This window comes from Typha latifolia, chromosome 1 (genome assembly GCF_019914945.1).
Source record: "Typha latifolia isolate L0001 chromosome 1, TyphaL0001v2, whole genome shotgun sequence".
In the NCBI taxonomy this organism is placed as follows: Eukaryota; Viridiplantae; Streptophyta; class Magnoliopsida; order Poales; family Typhaceae; genus Typha; species Typha latifolia.
In genome coordinates, this window is record NC_133086.1 from 12,886,456 (window position 1) to 12,910,896 (window position 24,441).

Genomic DNA, 24,441 nt, shown 5'->3' on the forward strand with positions numbered 1-24,441 from the left:
TTATTATAAATTTGTGCACTCAAAGTAGGGTGCGTGTGGATGCTTCGGAACCTTCTCTTACTTCGCACAAATTGTTGGATCGGATTACTCTTAAGCGGAGTCAAGCTCACGACCAGTCGTCTCCTCTCAAGCCGTCCTCTTCCGCCACTGGTCGCTCATCGCACCTCGATAGTTCTAATGATAGCTCTGACGATGACATATCTCACTCTGAAGGGAGTTAGCATAGTACTCTGACCGTTTCGATCAGCTTAGTACTCAAGTGCAGGATCTCCATTCGGCAGCGAATGATTTATGAGCTGAGCAAGCTCGTCAGGGGACTGTACTTGACTCTGTGTTGACGATTCTTCAGCGTCAGTTTCCTCCGAGTTCCTAGTCTTTGGCATTTGTGTCAAAAAGGGGGAGAGTGTCTAGGTGTGTAGGGGGAGCATGGTAATAGGGGGAGTTTATTAGAGTCTTTTTATCTTTCTAACCTTGCTTATAACTTTGCTTGGAGGAATTGTGAACTTTGTCTATTTAAGTACTTTTGAACTTATGCTCCATTGATAACTTGCGTTTGGATTGTTTATTCATTTCAAGTTATTTTCACTTGATATTGATTGGTATATGTTTATTTGCAGGGATTGATGTGCAAAATATTCTAGACTTGTTGATTGCTCAATTTGAAGTCTTTGTAATATCTTGTAACCTAGGTGTTTTGTCACAAATTGCCAAAGGGGGAGATTGTTAGGTTTTTATTTATTGGCAATTGTGTACAAAATATTTTAAGTGTATTTTTTAATGTATATGAGCTTTACACAAGTCTAGAATATCTCTGGTTTGAAGAATTGCAAGATTATTGGAGAAAAACCGTTGAGTTCACACCGCGTTTACAAACGCGTTCGAACGCGGAATCTGCGTTCACACCAATCTGCGTTCACACCAAGGTTTGAATGCTGACCAGTCGGTTTCGGTTCCGTAGCCATAGGTTCCGATTTCGTATTTGATGTATTTCATGTTTGATGTATTTCATGTTTGACGTATTTAATATCTAATGTATTTTAACATTTAATATTTAATATTTACATTGGGAAATAATTTTGAGTAATTATATTTTATGATACATAATTTATTATACTCATATTTATAAATAATAAAAAATTTAAAATTTAAATTAACTCAAAAATAATTTAATATTAGACTTTTTTAAAGGTCTTAACGAGACCTTTCTAATGGTATTATTTTTATTAAAAACTGATTAGTAAAACTAATTATAAATTCAGTTTAACTAATTAGATTATTTAATAAAAGATACAGATAAAATTAAAATTATTGAATATAATAATTATTTGGCAAATTTGATATTTTTAAAATTGGAGTTCGATTGGAGCTCGACTGGCCGGGTTGGAGTTGCTCTTGTACCCCTAAATAATATATTGGGTTTGATCTCACAAAAACATGTCAACCTCATTGATCGGACCCAAATCCAGCCTGATCCAACCCGACCTGAATCAACAGTTAGTCGGCAACAATTAACTATCAGGTCCACCCTGTCCACGTAGCCGAGTTAGATCCAATAAACTTCTAGACTCTTCCAGAGTCAGACCCAAAGCTTACACGAACGTTCCACTCTTGCCATTCTAATTTGTTCTCGTCCTCGCAAAAATGACTACCTCGGCCCTTCTCGCCTTTCCTTCGCAGCCTCCTCTCCTCTGCCTCCGCCCTCCTTCGACTCTCTCCTTCGCCAAGCTTTTTATCTCCTCTTCGACTACTCGCCGCTTTACCGGCATTGTTGCCTCTTCTATCTCGTCCGTCGCCAACTCGGAAGCGGCGTCGACCCCTCTTAGGCGGGAGATAAAGTTGGAAGAGGAAATCGACGGCGGAGGTGGTGGTGGGGAGGGATTTGGTGGCGGTGGGAGTGGTGGTAGTGGTGGTGATGGAGACGGAGGAAGTGGAGGTGGGTCTGAGCCGGAGGAGGAAGGAGGATCGGGTGAGGAGAAAGAGAAGATGGGAGGGATGTCCATGTCGCAGAAGCTGACTTTGGGTTATGCTGCTCTTGTTGGAGGTAATGGTCTTTGAATTCGATTGGTTGGCTTTTTATCTATAGATCTTGAAGCTGTTGACTTCGCTGCTTTGTGATCAGAGTTGAAGTTAGCAAGATATGGTTTTATTAGGATTTTGTTTCTTGGAATTGTATGGTGAGTTTTGGAACTGGAAGATGTCATGTTAATAATAATATCTTGACAAAGTCGTTAAGTTGGTGGAATGATAGATCTATTAGGAACCTACCTCCTAAGTTCATGAAGTTATGGTGCCCATTTAATTTACTGTAGAATTTTGGATGTTAGGCTTTTTTGGTCGTAGTTTTATATGGTTGATTATAGAGATTTATGAAGAGTGTCCAGTTGTAATTCTTATTCTAGATTAGAGTTTGACAGGTCTGCTCTCAATAAATGCAGGAGATATCCTGCAGAAGTGTAGAACTATTTAGTGATGTTAAATCCAAATATAAGTTGATGGATTTGTTTGGCTCATCGCACCAAATATTAGGGCTGTCAATAAGTTGGCCACTAGTTTGGAACTTGTCTTCATCTCAATCTTGGGATGACATAATCTTAGTTCTTTAATGTCTTTTCCTTGTTCTTTATTCAAATCTTGTTTGCTGCAGAAACATGACATCAAACTCCTTTGGCCTGCCCCTAAACTCACATCCTAGTTTATCAAATCCCTGTCCTAACTCCCAAACCTAAATCCCTACAGACTTAAATCCTGTTCAACAAACCTAAACGTAAATAACACTTGTATAATCCTAATAACCTAAGCCAATCAAATCCTAAAATCCATGGAACTCCTGAACTATATCCTAACATCTCCTGCCAACATTAAAGCTCTTATTTTTCCTTGGGGTTGGCATGATAACTTCTGATATCTGTATTGAATATAAATTTCATATATCTCCATATATTATTTATATGCTACACCAGTGCACCATGAGAAATTATGACAAATAAACCTGCTAAGATAAGCCAAGTCTAAAACTGATGCCAAATAATTGGGTTTCAATCCTAAATATCATACCTTTATCGCCTTATGATCTTTACTAGATTTGTGGTTTGTTTAGGAATCTGATTTGGAAGTCAGTAATTGAACGCTTTTCCATATTCAAACTTTGAGTCCTACATGATAAAACCGATTGCCATCCAAACAGTTAGAGAGAATCATATGATGCTATCCATAATCTAAACCAGTGTATTGAAAGGCTGCAAAGGCAGTCGGTCGCCTTGGCAGGGCGGCGCACTGGCCGTCCTGCTAAGTGAGAAGGCAGCACTCTCTTGGCCCACCATGTGCCGCGTAACCTTCTTCGCCCTCAAGAACAACCCAAGCCCCAACTCCTCTTCGCCATCCTCTTCGATCTCCTCCATCTCCTCTCCTTTCCTCTTCTTCGCTTCCTCCGCTGCCATCACTGAAGTCATTGATTCTGAGGTGACACCTTCGCTGAATTAGCAGACCCTTCTCATCTCTCTTATAAGCTCTCTCTATCACTCTACTTTTTGATCTTGCTCTCTCTATCCAAGATGGTAGTTTAGACGATGGAGGTGACTGGACTGCGTTTTAAAGCAGAGTTGGGAATCACGCCAGTCACTAGCAAAGTGCTACTCAAAATAATGGCAGCACTGGTGCTAATAAATTAAAGTACTTACTTCTCTCTATACCCATAATAAACCCATGTCTTTATTGGACCACATACTGCGTCCTACTTATGTGATTGCAATTAGTGGGTTACCCACTAAAATAGTTGGTTGGTGTAGTGGTATAGTGGTGTATGTTTGGTTAGAAGGAAAGGTGCTCGTGCCTACTATTCAGACTTCCATATTTTTTGCAAAATGTTAATGCACCAAATAGGAGCAGTAGCTACTACAAGTAGCACTCCTTCCACTTATGAGTAATTAAAATTTCTATATATACTATATTAGTATATATTACATATCATATATAACTATTTTTAGGTTTTAATATATTAAAAATTTTAGCGCTTATCTTCTGCCTAGGTGCTCGCTTTTTGCTTAGGCGCTATGCGGTGGGGTGATTGCTTGCAACGAAGGCCTTTGAAGAGTTGAAGAAGGCAATAACCACCGCTCCAGTTTTGGCGTTACCCGATTTTACCAAACCCTTTGTGGTGGAATGCAATGCGTCAGGAACTGGAATTGGAGCTGTCCTCATGCAAGAAAGGAGGTCGGTGGCGTACATAAGCAAGGCGTTGTCAATGAAGAACCAAATGATGTCTACATATGAGCGAGAGATGCTAGCCATTATCCATGCCGTCACCAAATAGAGACCATACCTCATCGGTCGACGATTCGTGGTGCGTACCGACCAGCGAAGTCTTTCCTACTTCATTGGGCAACGGATTCACACTCCGGCATAACAGCGGTGGGTGACAAAGTTGTTGGGTTACGACTACGAATTGATGTATAAGAAGGGAACTGAAAATCGGGTCGCCGATGCACTATCGCAGCAACCCGAACCGGCCAACCTAGCTATGATTTCTATTTCTGTCTTCCCCTTCCTTTCAGAGATTAGAGCTACATGTGTGGAAGATCTAGAGATGAGGGAGCTCATGAAGAAGGTAGAGGAAGAACCATCTAGCTATCCCGGGTTAGAAGTGAAGGACGGTCTACTACTAGACCGGGGGTGAGCACGAGTACCGGTCAAACCTGAACTACGGGTGATTTTGATTTGCTACTTCCACGATACTCTCATGGCGGGGCATAAGGGAACCTTTATAACTTATAAGAGGTTGACACAAAATTGTGTATGAGCAGGGGGGGTGAGAAAGGAAGTGCTGTCCTATGTTCGAGCATGTGAAATCTGTCAACGCGCCAAGGAGGACTCGACCAAACCGACGGGGCTGCTGCAACCCCTACCCATTTTGGGGCAAATTTAGGAAGATGTGACGATGAACTTCATTGAAGGACTGCCCCAGTTCAGAGGACATACGGTGATAATGGTGGTGGTCGACCGGTTGACGAAGAGTGCACACTTTACAGCTCTAGCGCACCAGTACACTGCAAGGAAGGTAGCAGAAATTTTTGTGAAGGAAATAGCCCGGTTGTATGGAATGCCAAGGTCAATAGTTTCAAATCGTGATTCAATCTTCATGAGTTATTTTTGACAAGAGTACTTCAAACAACAAGGTACTAAATTGAAAATGAGCTCGGCGTATCATCAAAAAACCGATGGGCAATCTAAAGTTGTCAATCACTACCTCAAGCAATATTTGCGATGCTTCGCTAGGGAGCAATTGAAGATATGGCTAGCTTATCTACCCTGGGTGGAGTACTCATACAACACGGCTCATCACACCGCTATTGGGATGACCTTTTTTGAGGCTGTCTATGAGCGCATGCCCCTAACATTGCGATCATATGATCGACCGAGCACACCTGACCGTACCGACATAGATGAGATACTAGTGGAACGGGATGAAGTACACAAGCGGCTCAAGCTTCATCTAGCAAGTGTATGATCGCAAACATCAGGAAAGAAGCTATGAAGTTGGCGATTGGGTCTATGTTCGAGTCCAACCGTACTGGCAAATCTCGGTACGAACTACTCAGAACCAAAAGTTGGCACATCATTTCTTTGGTCCATTCCATATCCTAGAGAAGGTGGGAGTGGTTACATATAAGTTGGACCTACCCGAGTCATCTTGAGTTCACCCGGTTTTCCATGTATCCAACTTGAGAGCTTGAGTTAGTCCAGTTGAGCAAGTTGCAGCACAACTACCTGAGCCCGAATTAGAGGTAGTTGAGCTCATTCTAGAGAAGGTCCTAGCACGAAGAAGGGTCAGATGTGAAGGACGAATAGTCACAGAGGTACTGGTAAGCTGGATCGAACAGACATAGCAGCAAGCCACATGGGAACCCGAGGCAACCTTGATGGAGCGATATCCTGAATTTGCACTTTGAGGATAAAGTGAGTAGAAGCATGGTGGAATGATGTGATTCAGATCTCACCGAGTCATCTCGAGTATGGATACACTCTATGAGAGTCTACTCTTATTGTGTTTTAGTGGTTTCTTTCAGAAAATAAGGATTTTGTATATCGCGTTCGAACGCGGGAGGGTCGCATTCGAATGCCCCTTGCGAACGCCTGCAGCGCTTGCAGGCGTTCATATTGATAGATAATGCAATTTGTGCTTTCGAACACACAAACCTCGTTCGAACGCCGACGTGCGAACGCCTATATACGTTCGCATCGGCAGAGAACGCGAAATCCGTGTTCGAACGTGCTCGACCCCGTTTGAACGCGATCGGCGGGAATTCATTGTTTTTGGGGTTATTATTTGTTATTTTTGGCTTGTTTGCTTAGCCTCTTAAGGTGTGGATGGCGACTAAAAATATTATTATAATTGAATATTGAGTTCCATCCCTTTTCTTCCTCTCTACCCTAATCTTTTTATCGCTTCGTTCAAGCCTTAACTGCGTGCCATCTCGACACAGGTGATCCTCTATTCTCTTCTTTACTGACTACAACCACCAATCGCAACTGCCACCTACTACGTCATCTCCACCGCTAGCCATAGGCCAACCTCCACTACCATCTCGGCTTCCTTTCCACTATCCACTCCAGTAGATTTGTTCCTACCTCCCTGATCTACCTACCTTCCAAATCTCAAGCCTCTTTGATCGTCAAATCTAAAGATATCATTTTCTCAAGTATTCATGGTAAGTCCTAGCTTTTGCTCCGAGCGCTGAAATTTAGATTTGATTATAGATCTGAACTCTCAATCTTGTAAAAGGTCAAATTGATTTTTAGATTCAAAAGTTAAAGCCTTTATCTCGGACCACCGTAGAGCTCCATTAACGGTGAATAGGGGGTCTCAAAGAACCGTAGACGAACTTGCGCATATGGAGGAGATTTGATCGCGTTGAGCTCGGACCAAGGCAGAGGAAGACTAGAGCCCACCTCGGCCAGCGCTAGTAAGCCGAAACCACATATGGATAGGCTGGACTGGTTGGAGGTTAGGAAAGTCTTCATGGATTTGCTAATCCTCCGCATGATTGAGCAAATGTGGGCGGACTGAGAAGCGGCTAGGGTATCGCAAGAACGGATGATGGCAATCCTAGCCGATGCTGTTGCTACCAAGGCGATAACATCGAGCCTTCCATTTGCAGCCACCACGATGGAAGAACTAGCCCCGCCACTTGAACCGTTGCTGCCCATGCCCGAGGGCCCGAAGCCACAAAGGAAGAACTACTAGGTCCACTACTGGGTGAATCGATTTATGTGTAGTAGACGTCGGTCATGAAGGATGGCAAACTCCAAAGGACGATTATCCACTTTGAGACGGATCTCGAGTACGTGAGGGTACAATTGAGTTGACCAAGAGCCCCCTCCGTTCAGATCTGTAAACTGGTCACCATCGGCAGATGATCACGACATCCAAGGCCGCACGACTAGGCCGATTTTCCCAAGTTCAAAGGAGATCCTATTGAATAGTTCTACTGTGCGGAGCAGTTTTTTGCCTTACAAAGGACAACGGAGGAGTCTAATGTATTACTTGCAAGTTTTCGTTTTGAAGGTCCTACATTACATTGGTATAGGTCAGCTTCGATTAGCGATAGACTTGCAAGGTGGGCTGATTTCAATGCTGGTATTTCACGGCGGTTTGGATTTGAAGGATACGGTGATTTTGATGCTCTCACGAAGTTGCCGCAGCGGACTATTGTGGCAGCACACCAAGAATCTGAAAGAACTAGTAGTCAATGCAACTTGATATGGCCGGACCGTTGTTATGAAGCACTTCTGTGTTTGGGCTGCGGAGAGACATCCAAGCGGGCGCCAAAGCTCTTCATCTAGCCATCTTGGATGATGCTTATATGCGATATTGATGGAGAAATAGCATTGGGATTTGAGGAGTCAAAACAAGACTTCTTGGACTAGTCGCGATAGCCGCTATCTGGCTAGGCCGCTGACGACAATTGTCGAGGCTGTTGTAGGATAGAGGTCAGCAGCAGTTTTTTAGAACCCAAAGCCTCCACTACGACTCAGCTACGTGAAGGGTGGCATTGTCCTGTTGTTTGAACTCTCACATCTGCATAGGTGGAGGAGCAAAGGGCAAAAATTCTTTGCTTCTGTTGTGACGAATGTTTTATGCTTGGGCTTCGGTGCACAAAATTAATGGGGAGTGATGGTTGGTTGACAACCATGAAGATGTTGAGGAGGATCTTATTGCAGAAGAGGAGAGTGCGGAGGAGGCCCAGCAGCAGATCATAGATGAGTACGTGGAAGAGGATGTGCTAGTGGAGATATCGAAGCACGTGTACTCAGGGGTCACCGCATCGAAAACTCTTTGGGTGGAAGACTTAATCAAGAAGCATTGTGTACATATCCTCATCGATTCAGATAGTACACATAACTTCTTAGAAGAATGGTTGGTCCGGAAGCTGGGATTAGAGATAGAGACAACGATAGGGTTTGATGTGGTGATCGACGATGTCACTGATAGACTATGGAACGATTCTTTCAATATCTGGATTTATTGCAGGAAGTAGTCCGTGCAATTGAAGAAAAATATTTACCAAATATTCTCCTGTTAGTCGAAAATTACGAAACCAAGTGGGATCAATTCGTAATAACCTGATCTACGTTTTTCGTATTTACACCTTTCGCAGATTCGAACTGCAACTGGAATGAAAAGACGATATAGTGCGGATGATGGTGGTGGTGACGAGTGGAGTGGATGTTAGGGTTATGGATGATAATGGAGATGAGGATGGATTGTCGATGTAGTTTAAGGGATAAAGACGATGGGGAAGAAGTGGTCAAGGTCCCAAGGAAGATGGAGGATTCGACAGACCTTGCCAACGGTGAGGTGATAAGTTGGTGAAGAGGGAGGAGGGAGATTAGGGTAGAGAGACTAGAGAGAAGATAAAGAGATAAGAAATGGCTGTCATCCACACTTTTATAGAGGCCTCCACAAGAGTGATAGGACAAAGTGCATGAACATCCGCCTATATCTCCTCCCGTAGACCTGAAATGAATGTGCTCATTAATGTTGTTTCGGGCCAAGGTGGCTTGCAACGACTACTAATTCTTTCAAATTTTGCTTGGTACTCTAATACGGTCGTCCTTTGAATTATCTTGATTAATATGGCAGCAAAATCTTCATATGCCGCTGTCCCAAATCTGTGTGTAATCCTTCTACAAAAGTCAGCCCAACTGGTAAATCTTTCACCACGAATAATCAATTTATATTAATACAATGCCGTTCCTTGGAGGTGAAAGCTTGCCATCTGTATCTTTGCGTCCTCTGCTGTCTCTTGACAATCAAAGTATTGTTCCGCTTGAAACACCTAATCCGTCGGATCACCGTTTTAGAATTTTGAAAAGTCCAAGTGTGCGGTTCTCCCTTGGATAGCATTATCGGGTTTTCCAAAGATCCTTAATTCAGGTCTGAACCTTTGTGCTTGTTGATCTCCTTCTTTATATCCTGGAGCATGCCTATCACCATCTCCGAAGGGATCAACATCATCCTCTAAGTGCCAATCCTCTTCATTGATGAAACGCACCGGTGCCACACGCCTCTCGGGTTCCACCACTGCCAATCTTGGATTGTGTATTAGAGGTGGGGAATGATGTGTAGGAATAGGTAAAAGAGGATCATTGACATTAGCATGTCGCACCTGGACCTATGGGATATCAATTCGGTGTGGTCCCATTGCTAGTCCTTAAGGCACCGATCTTCATCGAGGAGATGACGAAGCCGATCGGTTTATGACATATTCCTTTAAAGTATTATGATCATTCTGCATTGCGTCAACCCTATGCAGCAATGTTTGGAACATGCCCCTAAGTTCATCTACCAAGCCTATATTCACACCCATGGATGTTGGTTGACTCGGTCCTATCATGGTCGCTCCAAAAGAATCGGCCTCATGGTTAGGGTTGTCGTGGATTGAGTTTTCTCTTGTCGGTGTGCTCTCCATTGGTCTCATTGTTGATGCCATCTTTCTTGTTTCTACTATTAATGGAGGTCTGAGGTTCGCCTGGCTCTGATACCAATGATCAAAGATGGTCGTGCCAGTAGAGGCACGACACTTGGCACGGGGTGTGCCAGTGGCACGCCCCCGTGCCGAGCCGTGCCGGTCCGGTACGGCTATGTGCCGTCCGACACAGCCTCGTGCCGGTCATGTGCCAATGTAGACATTTTTTTAAAATTTTTTCTATTTCCATCAATCTTTATTAAATCAACTTTACTTATTTTCTTCACAAACATGATATGACATGTAGAACCTATTTTTTTTAATATTTTCTTATTTCCATCAATTAACTTTTGCCATTTGTCATTTTTACAATGACAACTTATTTGTCATTTTTTAAAATTAGAATGACAACTCATTTGCCGGACCTAGACAACCACAAAGCCAAATTTATCAGAGACAGAAGAAAAAAAGGGACCATCTCAAGCTCACTATGATTACAGTCAGATGAGGGAAGGACTTAAGTATGTAAGTAGTAAGATATTAGGAGAGGTGTGCCTACAGGATGATATGAGTTCATCATTACCATCATATCAATCACACCCAGCAGAGCCACAACACCTTTATTATACTTTATATCCACAATCTGTATATGCTTATGGTGTGCCTGTGCCGATGCCGGTAGTTCCTGTGCATATTCAATATTCATATCATATCATCGAAGAATTATAAAATTCTTATTTGTATAAAGACTATGTGAGATGTTATAACGAGTAATATTATCAGTGGATGAGTTTTAAAGAATATCGACAGTATTTAACGCAATATTCCGATATTATTCTTGTGCCAGCAAATGAAGTCTTTGATCCTCCTCGTCATTTTACCTTCAATTAGATATTAGTTTTAATTATTGAACTATTATCAATTATATATTGAATGATCAATTATGTATTGAATGTTATTATGTGTTCAATTATATTATGGAGTATTAAATCATTTTATGGAGTATTTAATTATTAATATTAATTTTAATGAATGTATTCAATTATATTATGTGTTGAATAATATTTATATTCAACTGTTGTCTTATCTTTAATAAAATAGGTTATTTACAAAAATAATCTAAAGATAACATATTGTAATGTAGATTTTAAATTTTAATACATATATTTAGACAAAAACTCAAAGATTGACATCCCAAAGACCAAACAATATCTCTAAATATCCTAAAAAAATTTATTAAAAATATTATAAATGTGTGCCACTAGCACGGGGGGCATGCCACTGGCACGAGGGGGGCGTGCCACTCTGCACGCCCCGTGCCGACCGGCACGTGCCACCCGATGCATGGCACGGCACGGCACGTGCCACTGACACGGCCATCACTGCTTTGACTAATGAATAACTTTAGGATCATCTCATTCTTCCTCCCTTGTTCGACCCTACAATGCTTGGCTGACCCTATCCCCATCTAGAGCTGACCTTGCTGCCTTCCTCCTTGTCTGGCCGCACCCCCTCGACCCTGGGGAACGGCCTACTTCTGCCCTATCCTCTTCTTTTTTGACTACAACCACCAATTGCAACCACCACCCACTACGTCATCACCACCGCTAGCCCTAGGCCAATCTCTACGACCATCTTGGCCTCCTTTCCACCATCCACTCCAGTGGATTCGTTCCTACATCCCTGATCTACCTACCTTCCAAATCTCAAGCCGCTTTGGTTGTTGAATCTAAAGATATCATTTTCTCAAGTATTTGAGATAAGTCCTGGATTTCGCCCTGGGCATCGAAACTTAGATCTGAACTCTTCTCGATCTTGTGAGTTCAAATCTATTTTTAGATTTAAAAGTTAAATGCCTCTGTCAAGTTCCTCTAGCAATAAAAAGTAAAAACAGTAAAACAGTACTCAGTAACTAATTAGTAATTACGGTTTTACACTTTTACTTCCTCTACCAGTTAACTTACATTTTAAAAACTAAAATTACTGTATAGAATAGGAAGACAATAACTAATAAGTAGTAAGTATTTACTGACTTAAAAATAATAAAAACGGTAATTGATAACTAATTGCTGATTACTATCTCTAGTTTATTCACATTTCAAAATTGAAAAAAAAACTAATTGATAACTAATTGCAGGCAATTAGTAATTCCTCAAGGACTCAAACTAATAATGCAAGACATTGAAAAAATAAAAAATTCAGTAATCTTAATTCAATAATTCATAAGCTAAATTACATTAGCAATTAATTCTAATTAATTCCCATAGTTGCTTACCACAATAGATTAAGAGTACTTGAACATTTAAGCTCAAGCTCAAGAAATTGGGAACATTTATACTCAGGAACATTTAAAAACAGTAAAACTGTAAGAGAGTAGGAGAAAGTGAGATAGACAGGAGTACTGTCCGTTGTGGGAGAGGGTGGGAGAGGGACCGCCACCTGCTGTCGCCAGTTGCTTGCGACTTTGTTGTGGGAGAGACAGTTCGCCACCTTCTCTGTTGCCCACCGTGGAAGGAATTTATTTTTTAGTGTTTGCCGGTGTGCTATCAAGAGAGAGCAGGGAGCAAGAGAGGAGCGAGTTTTTTTTTTTTAATATAGGTTGGTTATTAAACTCGATCCTCTTTAATATCTAACCCACTTTACTTATGACCCACATCAGGAAATGACGGGCCGAAACGCTGACCCGCCTAGCGCTTTTTAGCGCCTAGGCGGTCGACCGCCTTTCGCCGGTGTCAATTGGCTTAGTGGGGCGGCCGGTGCCCTGCCCCGCCATGGCGGCTCCGAAATCCGCCATTGAAAACAGTGATTTCGGCTTCTTTGTTGATTATATGCTGTGCTTTTAAGGGAGTACCCATGGATAAAGTTGTGATAGAAAATAGCTATAAGCTGTATAGGAATCTAATATTGGAATGTTTGGCACGGTGTATGCCTTTTCTCGTCTTAGCATTAAATGTATTGGAAATTATCTTCAACTATATTTGTTTGATGAATTTATTAGTTTCTTTCGTTCCAAGTAGCATAGATGCTAATTAAATAATATTTTTCATCCAATATCTTTCTCATGCTTTTTCTTACTTATCATGCCTTCTCAAGTATTTAGAAGATTAGTTTGTCAGGCTTTTGCATGTTTCCAAGTACACAGGGGCCTACTTCACATTAGACTTATGGGATTCTCTCGTATGATGTTGGAGGATGAAATAGGCTCTATAATGTTTATAGTTGAGTTAAACAGTTATATTAGTTATCATCTAGAGAGATGATTGATGACATATTAGGACAATACTTGATTATTATATGTCTATTTTTGTTTAATATGGAGGTAACTTTGTGAATTTGATGGGATCCCATCATGTTGTATCTGATTTAGTATAGGACTTGGACAATTTTCTATCTTATCTTATTTGTTCATCTTATTTTACTTTTTTTTAGCTTATACAAATGTTAGTATATGAATATTTACTATATAAAGTTTCATATCTTTCTCAATAGAAATGATTGCTGCTATATAGCTAACCATATAGCTAATCTTCATGAATGGCTGGTGGGATAAGGTGCTCTTTCATGCTTATCTTGCCAAACTATGAAAGGTTTTGACCATGGTCCTGTGTTTTGGCCAATCTCGAGTGGGATCGACCATAGCTGATCTTGATTTACCGGCGATACTTTTTCTAGATCCAGAAACGGGGACATCAATATTGTCCCCCTTCTCTTTCTCTCTTGTTTCTCTTTTTTGTTTCTTTATCTTCCTCTTGTTTCTCTTTCTTTTCTCCCCACGGGCGGCACCCATGGTAGATCTCAGCGACCTCGACATTCGGCAACGTTGAACGACCAAGATCCGGTGATCTCGAGTTAGTATTTTTTGTTTCCCTTTCTCTCTCTCTGACGCCTTCTTTCTTTCTCCCTCTACTCTCTCCTACAAGTTGCCTTCCCTTCCTTTCTCTTTTTGACCTCTATCTCACTCTATGCAGTCACAGAGAGTGAGTTGGAGAGATGAGAGAGTGGAGAGTGAGAGAGAAAGAGAGAGGGAGAGATAAGGGAAGGAGAAGAAAAAAAATATTGCCTTGCGATCAAGAGATCGAGAGAGAGGAAGAGGGAGAGAAAGAGAGAGAGAAAGGAAGAGAGAAGAAATGAAAAAAAATTGGTAAGTGGCAATATGAAAGGAAAGAAAAGGGAGAGAAAAGAAATGAAAAAAAAATTGACTTGCAGACAATAAGAGAGGGAAAGAGAAGGGAAAGAGAAGGGAAAGAGAAAGAAAGAAAAAAATTTAAAGTTTTGAGTAAGTTAATATAATTTTTTAGTTTTTAGAAGGGAAAGAGAAGGGAAAAAAATTTAAAGACCGTAACAAGGTGCAGTTCAGAACAAATCTGGACATGAAACTTTCAAAGGCAATGCTGGTTGACTAAACTGTTGGAACAAGCTGAGATTTGGCTTGTTGTTTATTTGGAATTAAGGAATCCAACGTAATTGAAATCTCGTCGATCAGATGGGTAGGTCGAAAGTTATGATGGATACAATGATCAAAGGTTAGTGTTGGCGAGATGGATGTGGATGGTTGATTAGTGCAGAATTTGAAGTGCTCTTGGTTATCGATTCGAGAGTAGAGATTAAGAAGAGATTAAGGAGGAAAGAAGGGGGTTAGAAGCTAGTTGAGAACCATGCCAATGGAAGGTGGCTCGGTAGTGGGAGATGGTGTGATTGGTGGCCAAGAGAAGAAGAGAGGAGATAGGGGGGCGACAAGCCTTAGCCAAATAATCTTTGCTTAGTGATTGATTGATTGAATTAGAGCTGCACTCCACATATATGTAGAGGCTAGTCCTAAATCGACTCGTACTAGAATTTGCTAAGGTCTTACATTAAACATGAATTAGAGATAAACATGACTTTAGCTAAATCAATCTTATCCTTCTTGGATTCGTTCGTCGTTCTGTTGCCAATAGAGTTCGAATTTGAGAAAACTTTGAATACGAAAGTAGTAGATTATGACATCATTGATTATTTAAGAAATTTTATAATTTTCAAACATCTGATGAATATCTTATAATTATTTTTTTGAAACTATGCAAAACTTAATTGATCTAACTTAGCTAATTAAATTCTAATCTACTAAAACTGACTAAATCGCATAAGCAGAATAAATAAGATAACTAAACTCGATTCATCTGACCTAACCCGGTTCACATTATTTTTCTGAATTTTTAGATGATATTTAGAATTTTCCATAATGAAAAAATAGTTTGATTTGATATGGGCGGCCGAAATGGCCGATACGGCAGATACATATCGTTTTTCTGGACAACCGATCTTAATCCCAATGCCGAGTTTCAGAGGTTTTGACCAAGATTATCATAAGCTATCCTAGATCTTGCATATTTGTGTGGTATAGTCATTATTCTAAGTTTTTCAACCCATTCAATACAAAGTTTTAAGTTGTAGATGGAACAATTCAAATATGATATCATGGCTCCTATTTGATTTAGGACATAAACTTCTAGTTTGCATTCCTATTAACTTCCCATGTGCATATCATCCTTGCTGTCTTTATTGAGTCAAGTTTAGCTGGGATTAAGTGTACTTAGTTATTTCCAATGTTTGGTAATTTATTTGACCTATTTTTATGTGTTTTCCTAATTTTTGTGTTTGGGTTTATTTATGCTCAATGTAGGTCTTTTGGTTAATCTGTTAAGCTTTTCTGTACCTATGCCAAAGAGTCTCTTTTGGCCTAATTCAAGTGTGGCTTTGAATCCATTAAAAGTTTCTCATCCACCTTGATTAGAAAAAGAAAAATGAAATGAAAGTCTTTATAAGAATGATTATCGCTTTATATTTAGAAAATAACAAAAAATAGACTTTTTCCTTTCTTCCTTCGCATGAGCCAAATGCCCAGATGTGAAGCCCCATGGGAGTGATTTTGTAATATCTATTGTTAATTTAATCTCCTATTTTTCTCATCTATTCTTTCATCCCTTTCCCTTTCTCTCATTTTCTTCTCTATAATTTTTTTTCGTTTTTCTTCTGCTACAGTAAAACTAGAAAAAGAATTATTTTATGCGATGGTACTGTAGCAATATTTAAAAAAAAATCAATTTCATATCTAAAACCTTTTCTCTTGTGATCTTTTCCTTCTTTTCTATTCTATTTGTTGTTTATATTGCTAAAGTCTATATCTTTACTTATCATTGATTTTCTTCCTTGAAACCATCTGATCCCTATATCCATCCTACATCAATATCAATATAGTTTGTCATAGTTAGTTGTCTTGTATGGCTGATCTTCTTCTGAATTATGGTTGTTTCATGGCATTTTTAATATTTAACTTTTTATAGCCAAAATAACCAAATTATAGAGGCTATTGCTCTAGTAAGAACAAATAGATTTGGAGAAGGAAAAACCAAACTAGAGTCTTGGACTTAGAAAATTGCTAGATTAAGCATGGAGTTGTGAACTTCTTGAGGGTTATCCAAAAGCAAGAACTGTATTGCCATGGCATGCTACAGCTGGCACGGTCTCAGATCTTTTGCATGGCCAACACATTCTTGCCTAGGGTGTCTTTAATCCTGTTAGATATCTACCTGCAATCTCCTTTTCTGCTAGAAGTTCAATGGCCGATTGATACTTCTGGTCTGTATGGACTACAGGCCGGAAGTTTGTGTCGGCCACATCAAAGATCTAGGTGACGTTGGTGGAGCAACTTGAAAGTGGAAGTTTGATATCCTCTCCCTTTCTTTCTATATAGTATCTCTTGATCTATTTTTTGTTTGTCTTGAATTGTGTCTTTCATAAGCTTTTGTGATAGTTTGGAACGATTAGAAAATTACAAAAATGAAACCCTTCATTTTGAAAAACAAAGAGCATTCACATCCATATTCTTTCTAGATAACAAGTTTTCATATTTAATATTCTTCATGTCCCTTCTAATATTTTATCTTTCTGGTACCTTTTGACAATTAAAACCTCTTGTAGCCAAGAGGTGTATACATATTTATCCTTGTACATTCTTCATATTTTGTGCTAGTTACACATTCCATTGGAATCTGTTAGTGTTTGAACTTTGAAGCTATCCTAACTTTGAATTGCACAATCAACAACACACACACACACGTGTGTGTGTGTATAAGTTAGGATTTAGGCTTTATTTAGATTTTGAACTGTCTCTTAGGGGTTTGGGCTTTTGAGTATTTGAGGAATTTACATTTTGGGTGTTAAGGGATGTCTGAATTTTGTGGTTTTCTTTAGGTAACTTTTAGTTAAATCCTTTTTTTAAACTAATTTGATATCCAAAGTAATACTAGTCAACAAAATATAGAATAATTCATTGTTTTCCATATATAATTTAAGGTAAACGTTCAAAATCTCAGTTTCAAAATATTTGTTCGGTTTCCACCAAATTTGAAACAGAAGTAGTGAGACTAGTTTGAGGTTAACTGTTACGACCACCCTCGGGTTAGATGTGATTGCAACAAAGGGACAACTCTGAACAAATCTAGAACTGGAAGTTTGGAGATCAATGCTGATCAATCTAGCTAGTCCAAAAGGCCTGATATTCTGATAGGTTGTCCCTCTGAAAGTTAGGGATCTAATGCAACCAGAATCACATTGATCAGTTGAGTAAATTAAGAGTTACAAGAATAAACTGACCAAAGGTTAGGGGTGGATAGATGGATATGGAAGGTAAAAAATAGAGTTGTGGCTAGGGTTAGGGTTATAGAAGGTGGAAGATGGTTGTGGTAGTGGGATAAAGCATAAAGCTAGACGAGGGGGAAGAAGTGAATTGTACTCTCAGGGACAAGAGGGGATGATCGGACGAGAGGGAGAGGTTGTGGGAGAGGTCTTGAGCGTTGCCCCCAGTTTGAATTACCAACCTTCTAGACGGTGTGGTTGGTAATTCAAGCTGGGACAAACATTTAGCCGCAAATGCAGTTGTTGGTCTGGCTCCACCCATTGTATGTTCTTCCGTAGGACTCTTTAGTTGGCGAGCTTCCAAGTGGCGTTCATCTAGCGACAAAGCATCTTTCCCACTCGAGTTGCCAACTTTTAACCGGACAATAGTTAGCAAGTCGAGTTGGGAAAGATACTCGGCTGCTACAACCTCCGTTTCTCCTTTGCTACTCTCATGGAAGGTAAGATCCCTTTATATAACGGAGTTGAGCCAATGTCTTCGCCTCTCGGTATCCCAGTACCATTGTGGCCAGTTGACCTTCTGTGCTCGCCTTGATTCGGTTTAGTTGCGTCCATGTTCGATTCAGGTCCGTCTTCAAGTTGTATCCTCTTGACTTCTCGGCACCTTTGAATTCAACTAGGGTTCAATCCACAACAACGCAGTCTGGAATTTGTTAGCATTAGCTCGGTGCGGTTTAGTGGACTTGATCCCTTCAAGCTTGGGTTCGGTTTTGCGGAACCAGCTCTTGTTGATCCGATTAAAAGGGTTCGGATAAATCTTCTATAGCCCTAGCCTAATCACCTTGGGTGGTCCTTCCATGTGGTCATCCTTTTGGCCTGAAACACAAGGGAAATTGGAATGCAAGCATTTAGTCAAGTCGTCCGGCTTGACTAGGTGTGAGTCTGTCTCGAGTTCCCACATGCAAAGCAAAGGCCGGAAATGCAAATTTATTTCTCATGCAAGCAAGTTGGTCCTTATCAAATTGTTCTCAACTCTATATTTCATGGCCTTCACTATCCTCCTGTAAGCTCTGCTAGCTGACCTTTGACAGCGATCTAGGTATTCGCCATCCTCACCTAGTTAACCAATCTCTAGTTCTAAAGTTAGCATGGAGGCATGTCAATAACCCTAACAACATTTGGTCCTCCATAATGAATGGGGGAAGTCCTTATGGAATACTACTACTAAATAGAAAGCTACCTAGACTTGATCCTCTATAATCCATATGAGAGAAACTCTCAGGAGAAATGTGTTACGAACTCCCTTTGAAGCGTCTTGATTCGATCCGCAACTAGTTATGGATAGAATTTTGGGCGAAACTTGTGAGTGAGTTTTCGGGAGATCTAATTGTTGGAACCCCATGAAATTTTTATATGTCGTTCCCCCTGAAAGAGAGGAATACAATGGAGTCAAGATCTCAATGCTTGAACGGTTAGATCGAGAGATATGATCGGAATAGTGACTGAAGGTCTGGGAACACAGGATGGTGATTAGCTATGGCTAGGGTTGCTGGTAGGTGATGAGGGTTGGATAAGGGTTGTTCGATAGTGGTTTTGGTGGAGGAGATCTTGGTGATTAGGATGGCTAGGTGGTAGGTGGTATAAAGATTAGAGATGGAGGCTTGAAAGACTGGTGGTGGAGCTAAGTTGGCTATGGCGTCTTAGTTAGGGCTAGATGGTGTTGGTGGCTGTTTCAAGTTGGGGGTTGAGAGAGAGATATACGTGGGGCGGGGGACCCTTGCTGTGGTTGAGAGCTCGACATGGGGAAAGAAGAATGCACGAGGGGGAGAGAGAGGATTAGGATAAGAGAATAATTCATTGATAAAATGAAATCAAATGGAGCTGAAAACCAATTCACCTAATACATGAGCTAATTTGTGAAAGCAAATTAATGAAGTTTAAGTTCTCCGCTAAGTCTGCCTTTATCTCTCTATTCCAAGTGCCTAGACAAGTTGCACTTCATCCTCTAACACTGGTAAAAATCTGGAAACTCATTTGGCATTGCAAGGATGCCAACCCTCGAGTAAAGACCTTTCTTTGGTGGTGCATCACCGACACTATCCCCGTGAGAGCTTCACCCTAACTCCCTACTTTGGATGATAACTGCCCTTTCTGTGTCGACAAGCCCAAAACCCTGGAACACCTAATTCTGGATTGTCCTCTTCAGGCTTTCTTGGTTCGCCAGCAATCTCAGACTCAAACTAGATATCATTCCTGAGTGGCTCAATGTGTGGATTCTCTTCCCCAACTGTCAGCTCTCTAGTAACATAACTTACCTCTGGAAGGCTAGAAATTCTAAGTGTTTAGAAATGCTAAGATCGACTCATTCGAGATCACTGCTAATGTTGCTAGGTGGCTTTCTCCTGGTCCTGGTCTAAATTCTTTGCCAAATCCTCTTGTTCCCGGTTAGGACCTTATTGTTACATTAAACATTAATGTTTATATTCCCCCACTGCATGACACTATGGATGGAGCTTATCCTTCTCGTGGGGATGTTGCATCCTGGGTTGATGCAGCATGGCATGGAGCTTGGGTAAAGCCATTTATCTCAATCTATTGTAGCAGATTAATTAATGGTGAAGCACTTGCAGTTCTTGAAGGTATCAAGTTCCTTTGCTTTCTAAGGAAGTGGCCCCCCCTTCTAAATAGCTATTTAGTGACTGCCATAGTGTTGTGGAAGCAGTTAAAGATCTATGTGGACCATTGTCTAGGAATGTTCGAGGTCGATGTCTCTATCCCTTTTCAAGAGTTTATTATACTAGCCAAAGCAAGAATGTTAAAGCTCATTATTTAGCCAGTCACGTCATCCGTAATCATGTATCATATGATTGTACTAGTCCACCTCTAGATCTTCAATGTATGATTATCAATAAATTCCAGTGTTATGAATCTTTTTCCAAAAAAAGTTAAAAAAAAGATCAATGAAATTCATCGAAGTATTTATGAATAAAGATTCATCAAGAACATCAAAAGTCTTAAAAAACATGATCCTTCCAACTAATATCATGGCTCCCATTACAATCAATTATAATTTTCACAAACAAAGGAGTAGAATATACATTACATTGCTCTTTGATGTATTTCTTGTGTAACGGTGTCCTTTTTCTTGCTCTCCTTTTTAGCTCCAAGGAGTTGGTTTTTAACTACTATGAACCTACGCAGAATTTTTTAAAGAAGGCATTAGACCTTTGTACTGAAATTTTAAGGATTTAATTTTCTTTAGTAAACCATCTCTTAAAAGAGAAATTTTAGAATTCATAGTTTGAGAGAGAGAGAGAGAGAGACTTATCTTGTTTCTCGAGAAGTGCCCTCTTTTTGTATTTCTTCTCAATTTGGGCCTTTATATCTTCTACTTGATTTGATAGGAACATCTTTTCATCATTTGTCGCCTTGAGTCTTTCTACTATTCATGTTAAACTTATTCAGATTTTAGGATTCTCTGAACAATGTGTTGTAGGCTGTTCAAATATTTGTGTCGATGTCTTCTCTATCTTTGCTATCATTCTGCTCATCGGAAAAAGAGATCTGACAAAATTCATCAGTAAATAACAAGAAAGTATTAAAGACTGTTTATCCTGTTCAGACTCATATTCTTCTTCATCCAAATTGTTCCAATCATTTCATACCCTTGCCCTTTTTCTTGCGACTAGGGCACTCTTGAGTGATGTGCCCAAAGCTAAAAGACACTCGAAGCACTGAATTCCTCCTCTTTGTTCTTAGGTTTGGTGCCTTTAGGCATAGGGGCAATGGAGCAATTGCTAGAGTATCTTCCTTTTTTAAGATTCTCTCCTTTCATATTTCCTGCAGCATTGTTAGTATTGTTAAAATAATTCTTAATTTTTTTTGGCAAATAAGGCAAACATTTCAGGATTAATGTCATCATCAGAATCAAAAGCATTTAAGGAAATAGAAGACAAGGGCAATACTTTTGCATTTTAGGTAGTTGAAGAGTATTTTCATAAATCTGCGGATTACTTACGAATTGCTCTACTCTTAGAGAGTCGACATCTTTGACTTCTTCGATTGCAGTGACCTTTGCTTGAAATCTGTTAGGTAAGGACTTTACAATTTTCCTCACTATTTTTCTTTTAGACATTCTTTCACCAAGATTAAAACTTGAAGTTACAATGTTGTTCAGTTTCGCATGGAACTATTTAAGGTCTCAAAGCTCATAGTCAATCTCTAAAATTTAGATAATTTGATATTAGCCATACCTTCATGTGTAGTCTCTAAGATATTCCAAGCAAATAGAAAATTAAGGCTAAATATTTTCTCTTTGACGTTGAAAAATCTCCCTCACAAGTGAAAAACATAAATTGAGTGGGCAATTAACTAATGGTAACTCAAAGTGTTTGAGTTATGTTTTTTTTATACCTTTTGTGTGGGTTAGGCTTTAGCAAGATCTTTGCTAACAATGGTTGTTAGACTTGTCAAACTTGTAAAACCAAGATTTAAAAAATCGGGATCTGGATTGGCCTCCTAAAAAAATGAAACATATCGACTGTATTAACTAGATCAGTTGCTTGGATTAGACTATTTTTTTATTACATAAAATTTTTAAATATTATTTAAAAATACAAGAAAATCAAATGATAAAAATAAGAAAATAATAATTACTCACGTATGAAACATAAAAACTAAAAAAAGTACCAAGCTACTCAAAACTACTACAGTGAAGAAGAGATATAGTGGGCGAAAGAAAAGTTAAAAAAAAAAATTTGCCACAGCGAAGAAGAGGAGAAAAAAAAATACAGTGAAGACGAGAAGAGAGAAATAAAATAAAAATAATCACAATTGAAGTCGCGAAGTTTGGCAGAATTGGATCTCTACATCGGAGAAGCAATAGTTCTGGTAGGGAGAGAGAGAGAGGAGGAAGATGATAGGGGATTGAGAACATTAATTATTGATTTCCTGGTGTTGGACTCGGGTTAGATCTGTTATGCATCTCACTCGAACCATCCGATCCAGATCGAGTGGACTGATCCCAATCAATTGACTAGGGTTGGGTTCGGATCGGTCGACCAATCCATGTGCACAACATACATGGAAATTCTGTTTGGTTTGAAGCAGTGCTTATTGTGCTAAACATGTATAAGCTTTTATAATTTCTATTATTTCCTATGGAAATGTACTGCTATTGTTTCTGCTACTTTTTTAAATATATTTTGATTTTTGTATATTGAAAAGTATCAAAACTGAAACTGCCAAAACTGGCTGAAACTCTGATTTTTTGTCTTTTTGAGGGAACGAAATTGAAAACTGAAACATTGATTTTTAACAGCATAGAACTAAGTTATACTATTTTACCTACAAGGCTACAACCTTCAATGTGGTGTTCCTATGTCCATTGTTGGTGTTACTCTTTTCACAATGTTTTATTTTTGGTGATGAGCTCATCAACTTTTGGCATATATCACAACTGAACTGCATAGAATGTAGAATTCGAGTACCGTTCCCTTACAACTGATATTAAATAGCTTACACTACAATGATGCTTCCACATCTTTAAAATTTAAGCTTTTATATTGTTTCAATTGGTATCTGAGCAGTTGGTGGAATCATCGGATATGTCAAAAGTGGAAGCCTGAAGTCAGCCGCAGCTGGAGGCATATCATCTATGATATTATACTATGTCTACACACAACTTCCTGTACAACCTGCCTTTGCATCGTCCGTGGGGCTAGGTAGGAAAACTGGATTCTCCTGCGCGCTTCAGTTGCAACCCTTGTGCCCTTGGGCTTTTTAAGCTTAATCTTGATTTGTCCCTACAACTTTTACTTGATTATCTTTTTGCATGACAGGAATATCTGCAGCCCTTCTGGCAGTCATGGGCTCCCGCTTTAAGAAATCTGGAAGGATATTTCCAGCTGGCGTTGTATCTCTCGTATCCTTCATCATGGTCGGTGGCTATTTTCATGGAATTTTACGTAGTGGACATGTATGATATCACATCACTGCATGTCTGGTTGGATGTCCTCTTGGACAGTTTTCGTGCTGTACTTTTCTATTACCTGCAATAGGCACTGGTGCTAAATGTTTTTCTTTTCTTGATAACAAGATATATGCTGCATGATGATGTATGAGTATATCCTTTCTAAACTATTCAAAACCTACTGTTACTTGTGATTTACATGAATAGTACATTATGCCAAATAGTGAGTTATAGATTTATTTGTCTATGTTACTGTTGCAGGTAATTCATTTCGAGGGATAAAAATGTGATGGGAATGTTGCGGACCATTGTATTACCATTATTTTGAGAATGCCTCTTTCACATGGAAAAACTCTTCCTGTCTGCTTGTTTTGATCATCCCATTCTTGTTCTGATTATTAATCATCAGCTGCGAGGAACCAAGATATCCGTGAATATACTATTGACGAAGATGTTAGATCCCAGGCCCAAAAAATAACATAACTCTGAACTAATTATAGAATCTAACCCACAAAAATATGGAGATACCAAATCTGGTCATATAATTGGATTCTAGCGGTTGTGGTGAAATCTGGGAGTATTCACGGACAGGGTAGTGGATCTAGCTGTCGGAATGGGGCAAAATTGGGGAAGTAGATATGGGGTGGAAGGGGTGTTCTACTGGAGCAGATCAGAGGTATTGATTTATCGGAGCAGATTGGAAGTATGGACGTTGAGTGGCAATGGTGCTCGGCTAGGTCTCTGGTGGAGGTGGAGGTAGGTGGTAGCATGTCTAGGGTCTTTGAAGGTAGTTCAGCTATCAACAAGGGTCGACAAAGGAAAGGGGCGCCCAAACCATGCTTGCACATCCTTATGATGATCCGTTTTTAGCTATGTTGGTAGCTAAAA

At 39.8% G+C, this 24,441-nt stretch overlaps 1 protein-coding gene and 1 long non-coding RNA gene across 2 annotated transcripts; both read left to right on the plus strand.

Annotated features, from left to right (window-relative positions):
• Positions 1-1,578: 1,578 nt before the first annotated feature.
• Positions 1,579-23,774, plus strand: LOC140785484 (uncharacterized). Its single transcript, XM_073133324.1, has 3 exons — positions 1,579-2,041; positions 23,171-23,305; positions 23,423-23,774. Exons 1-3 carry the CDS (start codon positions 1,642-1,644, stop codon positions 23,563-23,565), a joined length of 678 nt encoding a protein of 225 aa, XP_072989425.1. The 5' UTR covers positions 1,579-1,641; the 3' UTR covers positions 23,566-23,774.
• On the plus strand, positions 3,542-11,856 carry LOC140785492 (uncharacterized). The gene is made up of 2 exons (XR_012108469.1): positions 3,542-4,702; positions 4,800-11,856. It is a non-coding gene; the product is annotated as an uncharacterized lncRNA (long non-coding RNA).
• Positions 23,775-24,441: the final 667 nt, after the last annotated feature.

Excerpts from the sequence above, each read along its gene's own strand:
- LOC140785484 (XM_073133324.1), top strand. The coding sequence starts at position 1,642 with ATGACTACCTCGGCCCTTCTCGCCTTTCCTTCGCAGCCTCCTCTCCTC. Across the intron at positions 2,042-23,170 it reads TTATGCTGCTCTTGTTGGAG|TTGGTGGAATCATCGGATAT; the intron begins GTAATGGTCTTT and ends GTATCTGAGCAG. Across the intron at positions 23,306-23,422 it reads TGCATCGTCCGTGGGGCTAG|GAATATCTGCAGCCCTTCTG; the intron begins GTAGGAAAACTG and ends TTTGCATGACAG.